General features: G+C 51.1%; 1 protein-coding gene across 1 annotated transcript in view; it reads left to right on the top strand.

Annotated features, from left to right (window-relative positions):
• The window catches only part of ABCC1 (ATP binding cassette subfamily C member 1 (ABCC1 blood group)), a 107,168-nt gene that overhangs the window by 76,676 nt on the left and 14,944 nt on the right, over positions 1-15,548 (top strand). The window contains exons 20-23 of the mRNA XM_068968395.1: positions 6,447-6,537; positions 8,492-8,624; positions 11,673-11,880; positions 13,161-13,471. Of these exons, the coding sequence (XP_068824496.1) occupies positions 6,447-6,537; positions 8,492-8,624; positions 11,673-11,880; positions 13,161-13,471 (743 nt within the window). The remainder of the gene's footprint in view (positions 1-6,446; positions 6,538-8,491; positions 8,625-11,672; positions 11,881-13,160; positions 13,472-15,548) is intronic.

Genomic DNA, 15,548 nt, shown 5'->3' with positions numbered 1-15,548 from the left:
TGCTGCGAACCCTAGAGGTTTTAAAAGAAAAGTATTTACTTTTGCCAGTGTGAGATAGCCAACTCTCCCTTTTAGCATTTAAATGCCCGATCAAATGAGTTTCTACATGTCTGTGCTCCTGTGGTCGGAAAGTTCTGCTGTAAGTCTAACCAGCTCTCCTCTTGCTACAGAGTCTCCTTTCTCAGATTGTCTCTTAGCCCAAGTCAAGCCAAGGTCACACAAAGCGTGGTAGCAATTTTGAAATAACATAGTTCCCACATCTGCTTGGTGGGCGGCTGCTGCTGCTGCTGCTACTTCTAAGTCGCTTCAGTCATGTCCAACTCTGTGCGACCCCATAGATGGCAGCCCACCAGGCTCCACCATCCCTGGGATTCTCTAGGCAAGGACACTGGAGCGGGTTGCCATTTCCTTCATTTAGGCAAAAATAACCCTCTGTGGATTTATCTCAGTTTTTTCCCCAGAATGAATTCTCTCTCTTCTCCCCATTCTTTCCAGGTGATCAAGGACAGTCCTTACACCCTATTGGCCACAGAAGGGATTTTTTTTTTTGCCCTTCTCTTTGTCCCCAGCCACACGCATATCCAAAGCAGATTATGCAGAACATGGGATGCTGCCAATTAAAAAATTTTTTGTGTGTGCACGTCAGCACTTAATTTTGGTGGTAAAAATACCATCCAGTGCCCTTGCACCGCTGTGGGGTCATTTCTCCAATTTAGCCACTCAGCCCCCTGCTAGGCAGGTCACAGAGGTCCTCTGACTGTGGGTCTAAAATCAAATTTGCTCTCTCCCCCCACCCTCCGGTCTTTTCACCTCTCTGGAGGGACCCTGACGATAAGGCTTGGCGTCAGGGACCAATCTTGCTCAGCTGTGGCCAGTGCCAGTGACCTTGGATTTGTCTGAAACACATTTTTGGCTCCTCCTAAAGGGAAATTTTTGTTTCCGTGTTGGATTAATCACGTCTTTTGTAGAACACCCAGGCTGGAGGGTGAATGTTTGGTTTGGTGGAATTCTGTCTCTCTCAGATGGAGAATGGGAGCTAGGCTTGGGATGGGAGGCATCAGGAGCCGGGGGGGTGCTACTGACTCCCTCCCTGGGAATATGCCTTATCCTGTTTCTAGGAGACTTTTTGTTTGTTGGCAAAGAGATTGACAAAGTGGTTCATTAACCTTTGTACCTGGAAGGTATAGAACATGTTTATTTACTCTGGTGACTTTATTAGGAACCTAAAACCTAGAATGGCAGTTTGCAAACAACATTTGTGCCTCCTGGGGACACTTGGCAATGTCTGCAGGTGTGTTTGGTTGTCATAATGAGGGAGAGGGGGCATCCCTGGCATCTTATCAGGAGAGACTAAGGATGCTGCTAAACACTCTGCCATGCACGCGGCAGCCCCCTCCGGCCTGCCCCACGCCACCCCCCAGAAGCAGAGAATCACCCCCCGACGATGTCAGTGGTGCTGAGGGTGTGGAAGCCACTCTGCTTTGACTTCTCTCTGCCCAGGCTCTTCCCTTATCTTGGGAGAAAGACCTTGACTCCAGCAACGTGACCGGTTTTCGAAACCTTATTCCAGTCTTATTTTCTCAACCTTGTCACTCAGTCTTATTCCCCTCTTTTCCAGATTTTTGCTGAACTTTTTTTTAACCTGATTATAAAATCAATATGTGCCGCTTGTAGACCATGGCAAATGGTAAAACAGCTCCAAGAACCAGCAAAAAGAACGTCCTTCAGCTCTCCCACCGCCCCAAGGGGAGCTGCCCTGGCATTTGGCCTGTTTCCCACCTGTCTTTTTCGTTTAGGACCTTTTTCCTAGGGTGCATTTTTGTCGCCAGTTTTTCTGTCCCTCTTTTTCGTTTCTTTGCTTAACACTTGGTCCCAGGTGCCTCCTCTTGCTGCAAAAAGTCAGTCGTAAGCACCGAACAGCAGCTGGAGAGCCCGTCAGAGAGACGGCACATTCCTCCCCTCTATCCTCAGTGTCCGTGTTTCTTCCCCTTTTGAGTCTGAAGAACTTGCAGGGCTGAGGCAGGAGGCTTGGGCCGGGTGATGTAGCCAGTCGATTCCGTTTTTGGTCAAAAACCCGGCATTGACTGTAAAGCAGTGACTTGAATTCTTCCCTCAAGGGGGAAGCTTGCCTGCTGGCTCTTGCCCAGGCAGAGTTCCAGGACCTTCTTGAGAATAAACAGCCTGCGAGGTGCCAGCCTTGAGGATGAGCGGCTGGCTGAACACTCGGCCCAGGCAGCGTTTATGTGATTCAAGGGCCGGGAGATGCCTGGTTACCAGCATCACAGCCCCGTCCCCGGGTGCTCGGAAGCCCTCAAGGGAGAGCCATTGGGTTATAAGTCTTATGTCTTTGCTTCTGAATTATTTCACGTGATCCTCCCTCTCCCAACTCCCCCACCCCCGCATCATTCAAATTTTCTCCTTACCTGGCTTTCTGTTTCTCTGTAGCTTTTAACACTGCCTCACGGTAAATTCTGAATCTGCTACTTTATACTCTCTTTCTCTCCCTTGGAATCCAGGCTCTGTGAGGGCTTTTGGTCACCTCTGTGTCCCCAAGACTGAGAACAGTGCCTGGTGCATCATAGATACTCAGGGAATGTGTTAAATAAGTGAATGAATGAGTTACATCTTTATCGTTGAAGGCATGTCCTGCGTAATGGTTGGACAGTAACACAGCTGTGTATATACCCCAGATTAGGAACAACTGTGAGCCGATTTTACACATTTCTCTCAGGGCTGGTTTAGAAACCAGCTTTGTGGATTTGGGCTACGACATGGCATCACTGTGTCTGCTATGGTGCCTCTTCCGGCATTGGAAGGTCATCTCTGCTTGTTCATGTGGCCGTTCATTTGTTAATTTGTCCATCTGCTTCTCTGCTGTGTGCCACGGGGACATCTGGTACTTGAGCTACCATGTGGAATGGTGCCCTGTGGATTGTGCAGTGCACATCCTGTGCAACCCCACATGGCCATCAGATGCACAAAGTGCTGGGAGTAGAGTGGTAGATAAGACCTCGGAACGCTCTCTTGAGAGCTCACAGTCTGATGGGGGAGACAAGTGCTAAATAATCAAGGACATCACAGTACTAAACATGTGAGGGAGGCGAGCCTGGGGAGTTGGAAGGACCCTGAGATGGGTCCCTGTCCTAGCCTGGGAAGGTCCAAGATGATATCTGAGCCGAGTCACCACCCCTCCCCCCTCCTCTCCACGTGGAACTGGCTCAGAGCAAGGTGTTCGTGCCCTTGAAGAAGCAAGGACTGTGGACTGGCTAGGGGCCTGTGCCACCTTCTGGCTGGCACGCCTGCCCTTCACATTGTAATACTTTCTCTCTCTCTCCCTCTGCTGCCTGGAAAACAGGCATGAAGACAGAAGGTCCGTCTGCATTTTTCTAGCTTTCCTTATGTTTGAACACTTCGAGCTTTTAGAGAAGGGAGTAGGCCCCAGGCAGTAGTGTTCTTGTCAGGGATACACCCAGATCACGTGGGATGGGGAAACCAAAAAGCACAAACGCAACAGGTCCCTTAGCTGTCCTTGCCCCTCACCTTTAAGGAAAAACATTCATCCGCCTTCTCTGGGCATTTAAATGGGGGTCTCATGGGGAGGGTTCTTTTGCCTTGGTTCTTAACACTTTCTTGGGTCTTGTGAATTCCTAGGCATCAACGTGGTGGATGAGGAGGAAGGTCAGTGCCAGCGGGTTGGAGTTGGCTGTGCCTGCAGCTCGAGGCTGCATATGACTTGTCCTGCTGCTGCATGCCTGGGGAGGGGGCCGTGAACGTCTGCATTTCCATCCCTTCCCGTCATTCATCCAGCATTTATTGGGCACCTACTGTGTGCCAGCTTTGCAGTTGTCCCTTGGGGATACAGATCGACTCTCCCCATCTCTCACTGGTCAACTGAGTGACAGTGGCTAAGCTGTACTGTGTCGCAGGTCAGATGACCACAGGCAGCGAGCCTTGAAAGAGACCCTGGTTGTGAAATGCCCAGCACCCAGTAGGTGGAAGATGCATGGTAACAGTTTGGTTATTATGATCCCACCCACACCTCCTGGGCATGATTAAGACCCAAGCACAGGGTGATGAGCCCCTCGTGGAGTAGCTGCAGGTGCCAGGGGTGCCCAGAGGTGGCATGTCTTCTAGAAGAACTTGAGCAGGAAAGGCTGCCCAGTCTCCCTCTAGTGACAGAAAGGTATGAACTGGCCCCAGAGCAGACCCATGCCTCCTACCTTCCAGAGCCAGCAGTGTGTGGCTGGGGGTTCACACCAAGGCCCCTTTTGACAGCGACTGAAGCTGATTTTGGCCACTTAAACAAGGGTGTTTACCAGAAATATTCCAAGTAGCAAAAGGAAATCAAAAGCAGATAGCAGAAATCAAAGGCAAAAGTGGATGATCAAGACTCAGACATTGGGAGCTCTGGACGTGAGACTCCTTTGGGGACAGAGCAGTTGTACAGATCTTTGGTCCTTGTGGGGCCACCACTCAAAGTCCTCTGGGGGAGAGGTCCTGATGGGCTGACCTTGGGCAGGTTCCCCCTTGGCTGGGAAGCCTGGGCATCCTGGGAGACTGGGGAAGGGGGCAAATCCCCTGCAAAGAACAGGACGATGTAGCACACACATTCCCATTCTCCTCCTGGGACTCACGGTCCCTCCCTTGCAGACAAAGGTTTTCCAGCTGCCCCAGTTGGTGTATCGCCCAGTGGACTAATAGGGTTTTGATGAAGGGGCTACCATGGAGGCCGCTGTGGGGACCTCCACTGCATGTGAAGCAGGAGGGGGTAGAGAAGGCTGAGGTTCCAGAGGGCGCCTGGGCAGCTGGGCAGGACGGGGCTCTCTGAAGTACCTGTTGCAAGACGGGGGTCTCTGGGAGTGTTGTAAAGCACCCCTGCCCTGCACAGCGGAAGACAGTCAAGGCCAGGCTTGGGCCCCAGTGCTATGCATGTGTGTTTGCGCTGTCTGCAGGCCGCTGCATGGGAAGTCCTGCCTGTTATCACTCTTCTTTTTCATTTGTTTTACTTTTTCCCTCCCCCCCCCAATTTAAAAAAAAATTGCTGATTTTAAAGGAAACATTTAAAGCAGTGATTCTCAGTCGTGGATGTGCCCCAGAATTATCTACGGGACACGTTTAAAAATGCAGATAACAGTAAGCACCATGACCTCGTCTTCCATTCAACAAGCGCAGCGTCATTTCTTCCTCTTGCTCATGGGGGCTGGTGCTGCTGTTCCTCCCATTCTGCAGATGTGGAAAGTGAGGCTCAGAGAGGTTCATTGCTTCCCTAGTTCACACAGCTAGGAGGTGAGCAAGCACTTCCCACGCATCCCAGCCCCCTGACTGCTCGCAGCGTGGGGTCAGCCTCCCTGGCAGAGTCAGTGCAGGGGCCAGGGCCAGCCCCAGGTCATCCCCAGATGATTCACACATGGCCAAGATTGAGAATCACCGGCTCAGGGCCCCCGCATCAGCCCAGGAATGACCCCCAGCTCTGCTTCCTTGCCATCCTCTGTCACTTCCCGTGGTGGTTGCCTGAGAGAGTCACTCTTGCTGGATTCTGCTTTAATTCATGTCGCATCAGCATGTTCGCGAGTTCGCTGCCGGCTGTGTATTCATACCCTTTTGTAGCTTCTCTCCTGCATCCTCTGCCGGGGTCAGCCCTCTGGAGCCCTACATTACGTTCTCTCTCCTGCTCTCTGTCTCCCGGCACCAAAGAGTGAGGGAGTCAGTGCAGAGTGGGCGGTAATAAACGTATCCCTGACTTGCCGGAAGATTAAAGGAGATAATGTATTTCAGCAGAGCGCAGTGGCTAACACTGAATAAATGCCAGCCACTGTCCCTAAGGTGACAGGGATCAGTGTTAATGCTGGGCGGATACTTCCTGGGATTGGAGCAGATACCCGGCTGGTGTGCCCGTGGTGCCTGTTTCAGTTGTTGAAATAGTTCTGTATTACTGGGAGAATAGCCACTGCCCCAGCAGTCCCAGGTAACCCCTTACCCCGATCTTCAGGACCTCCCCTTGATCCTGCAACCAGTCCCTTGGCTGGGGGCGCCTGGGACTCCAGTGTCTGATGCCCTTGTCCACAGGGGTTGTTATTTATTTGGGGTTTCACCCCTGTCTGGGATGCTTGGGGACCAGAAGAGCGTGTCCTTTCCCCTGCATGGTTCCTTTGTGTCCTGACCCCATGAGCCAGGCTGCACACAGCCCAGAGACCATCAGCAGAACTGGATTTTGCTGGTTGCTGCTGGCACAGGGCACTTGCTCAGGACTCTTGAGATGGTTGCAAAACACCATCCCTGTCCCCGAGAGAGCTGGCCAGCCGGGAAGCCTGTCTGTGGCCGCTGTAAAGCAGGTCTTGTTTTCTGAGCTTCCTGGTGGCCAGGTTGTCTGTCGTCTCCCTACACGGTGACAGATGTTGGTGTCCAGCCCTTGAAATCACCATCCTCCCCCTCCTCCTTTCTGCCAGGCTTGGCAGGCGTCGGCGGTCCAGGGAAGGAGGTGAAACAGATGGAGAACGGCATGCTGGTGACGAACACTGCAGGGAAGCAAATGCAGAGGTGAGGCGGAGCAGCCCGGGGGACGCTGTGGATTTTCCCGGCACCACATGTCTCCCCCTGCCAGTGGGGAGGGAGGAGGAACGGGGTGTCCGCAGCAAGGCTCAACGCCAAAAAAAAGCCTTTAGCTTCTGCTTCCCCCGCGCCTCCCCCAACCCCAAATCCTGGCAGAACCTCACTTCCCAGAGAGCAGAGGCTCAAAGGGGAAGCCTTGTTGTGCTCCTGCCAGGGGGCATGGCTCACGCAGGCCTCACAGCTGGATTTAACCATCCGTCTGCACTTCTGACACTCAAGCTCCCTACATGGTGTGGCTCTTTCTTTGCTCAAGTCACTTGGCGGGGCCTGGAATGTTGAGGCTATAAGAGCCAACAGCCAATTCAAAATAGTCACAGTAACAATAGCAGCTGCGTTTTATGTGCCATTAGGAGCCAGGTGCAGTGCCAAGTCCTGTATAGTCCATAAACCTGGAGGTAGTTTCTCTCATCTTCCCATTTTACAGGTGGGCAGACTGAGAGCTGTCCACAGGCCATACAACCAGAGAAGCCAGGCTTGAATATTTGAACCTGAGTTCAGCCTCTGAGCCAGTGCTCCTAAGTTTTATGCTTTGGTGCTTTAAAGAAGGTTGCTTTTGGTCAGATCATGGGGTATTTGGAGGAGCAGCATTGACCTGTCTGTGCCTCGGTTTCTTCCATTGTTGAATGGGGTCTTTGGTGCCCCTGCCGTGTAGGATTGTAGGAAGGCTTCTGTGATGTGGCATGTGGGCGCTTAGAACTGTACCTCCTGCCTTCGGCACTCAGTAAATGCTGCGCAGTTATTATTTAGGTGAGCTGGAGCTGCCTGGGGTTACTTCTTTTGGGGTGGGGGGATTTCACAGACATGGGCTGGGAAGAAAATGAGCATGAGCTTCTGTGCCCCTCAGAACCCTGCCCACAGTCCCCTCCTGCACCCAGCTGTGTGTCACACACGACACACTTCCTTCTCTGCTCGGGCAGCAGTCAGGGTGTGAGCTTGGCGTGTGTGTGAAGCACGCATAACAGTGCCTCGCCTGGAGCATGCGCGGGGCTGAGGGGGCACTGTCCTGGTCTGTGCAGGCAGCCAGCATAAGGGAAGAATTGGCTGAGATGGGGCAGGCGTCTGCAGGCAGTCCTGGGGTTTCGGAGCAGGTGACCACAGGACGCTTGCAGCAGCACGCCATGGGTGGACCGAGCAGAAACACACAGCAACTGGGTATTCATTTTTCTGTTGCTGCGTGACAAGTGATCACAAGCTCAGTGGTTTGTCATTTCAGTTCCTATGGGTCGGGGTGTCTGGGCACAGCTTAGCTGGCTCCTCTGCTCAGGGTCTCTCAAAAGCTGTAACCAAGGCATCAGCTGGAGGCTGTCTCAGCTGAAGGCTCATCTGGGGAAGGATCCTCTTCCAAATGCACGAGGCTGCTGGCAGGACGTGGTTCCTCAGTCCCTAACTGGCCGCATCCTGGAGGACCCCTCCGTCCCCAGCTCCCTGGGCCTCTCCCACCTCCACACTCACAGCATCGGGGCAGACAAACAAACCAAGAAGGCAGCACAGTTGACTACAAGATGGAAGTTGCACCCCATCCTTTGCTCATGTGGATCTGAGCCGTGTGCACACGTGGACACACATGAACATACACACCCCACGACGTCCCGCAAGTACACACCTCCTCAGGGAGGAAAGCTCTCTGGGTGATAATCTGTCATGATCCGCATAAAGCTGATGAGCACGGGGTGGGGGTGGAGGGGAGATGCTTTTTGAATAAAATCTGCCTAAAGGAATAGTTCTCCCATGGGACCCTGCGGCCAGACCGCTCCCCTCTATGAGTCTCCTCTACATAATCAGGAGCGTGAACGAGGCCTGGTGCTTAGGGCAGGGGGTGGGGGGGCACCGACCCTGCCCAGGGCCTTCATCTGGGGGACACCCGTGTGCCTTGCTTCCCCAGGCAGCTCAGCAGCTCCTCCTCCTACAGCGGGGATGTGAGCCGGCATCACACCAGCACCGCCGAGCTGCAGAAGCCTGGGCCCACGGAGGAGACCTGGAAGCTCGTGGAGGCGGACAAGGCTCAGACGGGGCAGGTGAGGACGGCGGTCAGGTTGCTGTGGGTCTGCGGGGGCTGGGCCCTGGGCGGGGTGCTCTGGTCATCTTGACTTAGGTCTTCCTCCCCAGGAGGCTTGAAAGGTACTGTTTTAAGTGCTGGAAACCAGGGTGGAGGGCCAAGGTGACTTGCCACAGGTCACGGCTGGTGAGCAACAGAGCTGGGATGTGAACCCAATACTCAGGCTCCAGTGTTGGCACTGTAGCCTCTGCCTGCCTGACCGCTGCCTCCTTTGAGCAGCTGGGGCCTTGGTGGCCATAGATGATGCGATGCCTTGAATCCAGGCTCCAGCCTCACAGGGGTCAGCTGTGTGTGGGTTGGTTTCAAGTCATCACAGACGCAGCCCTGAAGAACATTAATTGTGTCATCAGAAAAGATTATCTTTCACTTCTTTTTATTTTCTATTTTTGCCCTTATTACAGGCAGATCTTGTTTTATGGCACTTGGTTTTGTGGTACTTCACAAATGCTGTTTTTTTACAAATTGAAGGTATATGGGAATCTTGTGTTGAACATCAGTGCCATTTCTCCAGCAGCATTTGCTCACGTTGGCTCTCTGTGCCACATTTTGGTAGTTCTTGGAATATTTCAAACTTTATCATTATTATAGTTTGTTATTAATATAAAATATTATATTTGTTATTGTTATACTATGTTAACATTATAATATTTGTGATCCTTGATGTTACTGCTACAACTCACTGAAGGACCAAGTTATGATTAGCACTTTAGCAACCAAGTATTTTTTTTAATATAAATTTATTTTAATTGGAGGTTAATTACTTTACAATATTGTACTGGTTTTGCCATACATCAACATGAATCCACCACAGGTATACACGTGTTCCCCATCCTGAGCCCCCCTCCCTCCTCCCTCCCCGTACCATTCCCTGGGTCATCTCAGTGCACCAGCCCCAAGCATCCAGTATCATTCATCAAACCTGAACTGGCGATTCATTTCATATATGATATTATACATGTTTCAATGCCATTCTCCCAGATCATGCCACCCTGTCCCTCTCCCACAAAGTCCTAAAGACTGTTCTATACATCTGTGTCTCTTTTGCTGTCTTGCATACAGGGTTATTGTTACCATCTTTCTAAATTCCATATATATGCGTTAGTATACTGTATTGGTGTTTTTCTTTCTGGCTTACTTCACTCTGTATAATTGGCTCCAGTTTCATCCACCTCATTAGAACTGATTCAAATGTATTCTTTTTAATGGCTGCTTAATATTCCATCATGTATACGTACCACAGCTTTCTTATCCATTCATCTGCTGATGGACATCTAGGTTGCTTCCATGTCCTGGCTATTATAAACAGTGCTGCAATGAACATCGGGGTATATGTGTCTGTTTCAATTCTGGTTTCCTCGGTGTGTATGCCCAGCAGTGGGATTGCTGGGTCACATGGCAGTTCTATTTCCAGTTTTTTAAGGAATCTCCACACTGTTCTCCATAGTGGCTGTACTAGTTTGGATTCCCACCAACAGTATAAGAGGGTTCCCTTTTCTCCACACCCTCTCCAGCATTTATTGCTTGTAGACTTTTGGATCGCAGCCATTCTGACTGGCGTGAAATGGTACACAACCAAGTATTTTTAATTAAGGTGTGTGCATTGTGTTTCTAGTCATAGTGCTGTTGCACACTTAATAGCCTTCAGTATAGCATAAATATAGCTTTTATATGCACCAGGAAACCAGAAAATTCATGTGGCTCAGTTTATCGGGATATTCGGTTTATTGTAGTAGTCTGGAACCAAGCTTACAAGTGTCTAAGGTGTCCCTGTTGATCACTGAGAAGGTCTCAGCTGGGGCTTTGTTTTTAATACCTGTCTTAGTCCCTTTGGGCTACTATAACAGAAGGCCATGGTACAGGTGGCTTAGAAACAACATACATTTATTGCTCATAATTCTGGATGTTGGCAAGTCTGGGATCATGGCACCAGCAGATTCAGTGTCTGGCTAGAGAGCTCCCTGGTTCATAAACGGCCATCCTCTCGCAGCATCCTCATATGACAGAAGGGTGAGGGATCCCTTTTATAAGGGCACTAATCCCATTCATGAGGAGTCCACCCTCATGAAAAGCCTGATGTGACAGGGAGCACACACCCAGGGAAAGATACCTGGAGTTTGCCGAATCCATGTCACGCAGGTTGGGTGTCAGGCTGACCCAGAGCACACTGCACCCATCCGTGGTGTGCAGCTGCGCTTTGAGTCACCACATGTAATTACATGGACCCCATGAGGGGCTCCACAGGAGATACTGGAGTAAAAGAGGCCCCCAGCTGTCACTCCGTGGAGCTGGGAAACAGGCTGAGCAAGCGCCCAGCGGTTGGAGGCCAGTTGTGAGGGGCAGGAATTGGTGTTGTGTTCAGAGGACTGAGGTGTGGGGAGTGGGTATGACACTTGGTCATGGTTGCTAGGCAACAGGTCCCATCTCCCCATTTTCTTTCAGCTCTTTGATGCCTTCCTGATAGTCCTGGAGTAAAACTTAATCCTGTCCAGGATCCCTCGGGTCCTGTGTGGTCCAGCCACTCCCTGTTCTCCAGCCTTGCCTCCTTTCTGCTTCCCTCCTACCTCAGGGCCTTTGCACATGTTGGTCCCTGTGCCTGGAGTGCCCTTTTTTTTTTTTTTTTTCTCATTTTCACCTGGTTAATTCTTTGATGTCCCTTCCTTACAGCAAACCTCCTCTGATTCCTCTCCACCCTGGGTTAGGTCAGGGTACCCAGTTTCATATTCCCGTGGAATCATGTACCACTTCCCAGCCCTTCTCTGGGATTATACATTTATCTGGGCAGTTATTTGATGAAAGCCTGTCTCACTGCTCAACCTGAAGTTCCATGAGGGCAGAAACCTTGGCTTTGCTTCTGTTGACTTCTTTGCCAAGTAACTAAGGGGAAAGGGATTGTAGGCTTGAGCACAGGTGGGGACAGTGGACTGCACAGGGTCTGTTGAGGCTGCTTACCTTGGGTAGGCACGGCTGGTGGGTGTGTTCTGTAAGATGCCTTCTCTCCTGGTCTCAGGTCAAGCTCTCCGTGTACTGGGACTACATGAAGGCGATTGGACTTTTCATCTCCTTTCTGAGCATCTTCCTTTTCCTGTGTAACCACGTGGCTTCCCTGGCCTCTAACTATTGGCTCAGTCTCTGGACAGATGACCCCATCGTCAACGGGACCCAGGAGCACACGCAAGTCCGACTGAGTGTCTATGGAGCCCTGGGCATTTCACAAGGTGAGCCTCCCCAGGCCCCCACTTGCTCTTGGCACTAGGAGCCACTTCCATTTCTTGTTATAGAATCAGATCCCCCAACTTGTCAGGGTTTTGTTAGAGCCACAAACCAAGCCAAACACACATGAACACTATCACATAAGAGACACTCAGATATTTGTAGAATGAACGTTTCTCGGATGCTCTGTTTCCTGTGGCTCTGGGAGACAGAGGGGAAGAGAGCTCCAACGTGCCTATTTTACAGATGAGTTGAGAAACAGAAGGTGACCAGGGACCCTTGCCCCTCATTGTTCTGGCAGGGTGATGGAGTTTCTGTGAAGTCCTATTTGTGGACTTCTGCCTTCTGCCCAAAGGTGGGAATTAGTTGCTACTTGTGGTTCGTAACACAGGCAGTGCTACCCTCATGTCTAGAGATACTTAGAGTTTAGTCATATCTAGAGATACTTGAAGTTATCACAACTTCCCCGTGGAGGCAGGTGCTGCTGGGATCTAGAGGCCAGATGTTGCTAAACGTCCTGCGGTGCCCAGCGCAGACTCCACAATGGAGGATGATCCAACCTCAGAGGTTAACAGGGAGGATGCTGAGAAGTCCTGTGTGTACCCTTCCTGTGGTCCCACAAAGATCCCCAGACGCAGCAGCATTACCAGTCATAGCTAATGTTTGCAGCACTTACCTGATGTCTGGTTCTGTTGTCAACACTTTAAGATGTTTTATTCTACTTTTTCAGCAGTCACATGAGGTAGGAGCTCATTTTTCTTAGTTTTAGAGATGTGGAAACTGAGGCCCAGAAGGGTGCAGTAAGTTGCCCAAAGTCACACAGCTTATTCATGGCAGAGCTGGCACTGAGCAAGGTAGTGTGGCTCAGAGCCCACCCTCTTCTTCCTGAGGGCAAAGGAGTTCACCCATCTGAGCTTCAGTTGGGCTTCCCTGGTGGCTCAGCTGGTAAAGAATCCGCCTGCAATGCGGAAGACCTGGGTTCGATCTCTGGCTTGGGAAGATTCCCCTGGAGAAGGGAAAGGCTACCCACTCCCACAGTATTCTTTCATATCTTTAACATGGGTACTAATAGAACATATACAGGGTCCTCAAAAGGATTAGTTGCACATAAAAGACACGGTGAGTTTTGCACATAGTGTGTGCTGGGTTAATAATAGCCACCATTATGGTTGTTATTAGAAGCTGGGAGTCCAGGCTGCTTTGTCCACGTGGTCACATGGCTCCTTGCCCCTGCCCCAGCTCGGTCCCTCTCCTGCCGTGGAGTTTGACACGAGAGTGTTTGCAGGTATCACGGTGTTCGGCTACTCCATGGCGGTGTCCATCGGGGGCATCTTCGCCTCCCGCCGCCTGCACCTGGACCTACTGCATAACGTCCTCCGGTCGCCCATAAGCTTCTTCGAGCGGACCCCCAGCGGGAACCTGGTGAACCGCTTCTCCAAGGAGCTGGACACGGTGGACTCGATGATCCCGCAGGTCATCAAGATGTTCATGGGCTCCCTGTTCAACGTCATCGGCGCCTGCATCATCATCCTGCTGGCCACGCCCATGGCGGCCGTCATCATCCCGCCCCTGGGCCTCATCTACTTCTTCGTGCAGGTGAGAGGTGGGTCCTGGGATCCAGGACGAGCCCTGCTCTGTGTCACTGTCCCGAGAGAGTCATTTAAGTTTAAATGGTTTAAACTTTTTTACTTTTAACTTAAATGGGGACCATTTAAGTTTCCCCAGCGTGAGGCTGTGGAGGATGTCCCAGAGGAGGGTTAAGGTTTGTTTTTGTTGGGTTTAAATACCTAAGTTGATGGTTTTCAGCTTGCAATAATCAAACATCCTTTTTTCCTAATAATAAGGGTTTTATTAAGCTGAAAGTTTTAAAAGGAAATAAGCTATAGCCATGAAGAAGTGAAGTGAAGTCGCTCAGTCGTGTTTGACCCTTTGTGACGCCGAGGACTGTAGCCTACCAGACTCCTCCATCCATGGGATTTTCCAAGCGATAGTACTGGAGTGGATTGCCATTTCCTTCTCCAGGGCAGATAATGGCGACATGATAATAACAGCTGTGATATTTTTTCCCCTGTGATAGGAATCTGAAAGTGGATGTGGAAGTGTGAGCTGCTCAGACATGTCTGACTCTTTGCAACCCCAGGGACTGTGGCCCACCAGGCTCCTCTGTCCATGGGATTCTCCAGGCAAGAACACTGGAGTGGGTTGCCGTGCCCTCCTCCGGGGATTTTCCCAACCCAGGGCCATCTGCGCCATCAAGGAAGCCATAGTAGAAATTTAGAGGTGTGCTATTCAGGGCTGATAAGACAGCTTCTGGCTTCCCAGGTGGCTCTAGTGGTAAAGAACCCACCTGCCAATGCAAGAGACATAAGGATGCGGGTTCAGTCCCTGGGTCGGGAAGATCCCCTGGAGGAGGGCATGGCAACCCACTCCAGTGTTCTTGCCTGGAGAATCCCATGGACGGAGGAGCCTGGTGGGCTACAGTCCATAGGATCACACAGAGTCGGACACAGCTGAGTCGACTTAGCACGCACACGCACATCTGACAGCTTCATGAGTTTGGTAGCTTCAGATTCCTTCACTGTTTGTGTGTGTGTGCATGCGCGTGTGTGCTTCTGTCATCTTTGCCTTCCATTCTTAAGTTGGTTTCATGGTCCAAGATGGCTGCTGGTGTGTGTGTGTGTGTGTGTGTGTGTGTGTGTGTGTGTGCGTGTGCGTGTGTGCTTCTGTCATCTTTGCCTTCCATTCTTAAGTTGGTTTCATGGTCCAAGATGGCTGCTGTTGTATGTGTGTGTGTGTGTGTGTGTGTGTGTGCGCGCGCGCGTGTGTGCTTCTGTCATCTTTGCCTTCCATTCTTAAGTTGGTTTCATGGTCCAAGATGGCTGCTGGAGCTCCAGCCATCACAAATAAGCTCAAGAAAAGTGAACAGAGTAAGGGAGTCTTTGATGGCTGCATCAGCTTCACTGTGGTGCTTCCAGTTAACAGATCAGCATGTTGAGGTCCAGGGGGCAGAACTGGGAATGTGAACTCACATCTGATGTAACTGTCACTGCACTTTCCTCCCCCTGAAAAGGACACCTTTTTACCTTGCTCATGCTGATTCTAAGTGTTCTAAATTCAGAGTCATCAAATGCATGTTGCTGTTGCTGTTAAGTCACTTCAGTCATGTCTGACTCTGTGTGACCCCATAGATGGCAGCCCACCAGGCTCCCCTGTCCCTGGGATTCTCCAGGCAAGAACATTGGAGTGGGTTGCCATTTCCTTCTCCAGTGCAGGAAAGTGAAAAGTGAAAGGGAAGTCGCTCAGTCGTGTCTGACTCTTCCCGACCCCATGGACTGCAGCCCACCAGGCTCCTCCGTCCATGGGATTTTCCAGGCAAGAATACTGGAGTGGGGTGCCATTGCCTTCTCCGTCAAATGCATGTATATTAGTAAAAATATTTTTTTAATTAAAAAAGTAGCTGCAGCATGCACGCTAACGGGAGACTGCTGTTTAGATGCGAGCCTAACAGCTGTTGCACAAAATAAGAATAAGAAGCCACGGGGTGCTCTGTACCTCACACCGCACTGTGTGTGGCCTGTTGGTGTGGGTTCCTAGAGGCCTTGGCCAGGTCACCCAGACCCCATACCCTCCCACACCGTGGCTTGGCATCACCCTGTGGCCCGGCATTGGTGTG

The sequence above is a fragment of the Capricornis sumatraensis genome, chromosome 3 (genome assembly GCF_032405125.1).
Source record: "Capricornis sumatraensis isolate serow.1 chromosome 3, serow.2, whole genome shotgun sequence".
NCBI lineage: Eukaryota > Metazoa > Chordata > Mammalia > Artiodactyla > Bovidae > Capricornis > Capricornis sumatraensis.
Note: the sequence above shows the minus strand (reverse complement) of the source record. Positions and strands in the feature narration are given on the sequence as shown.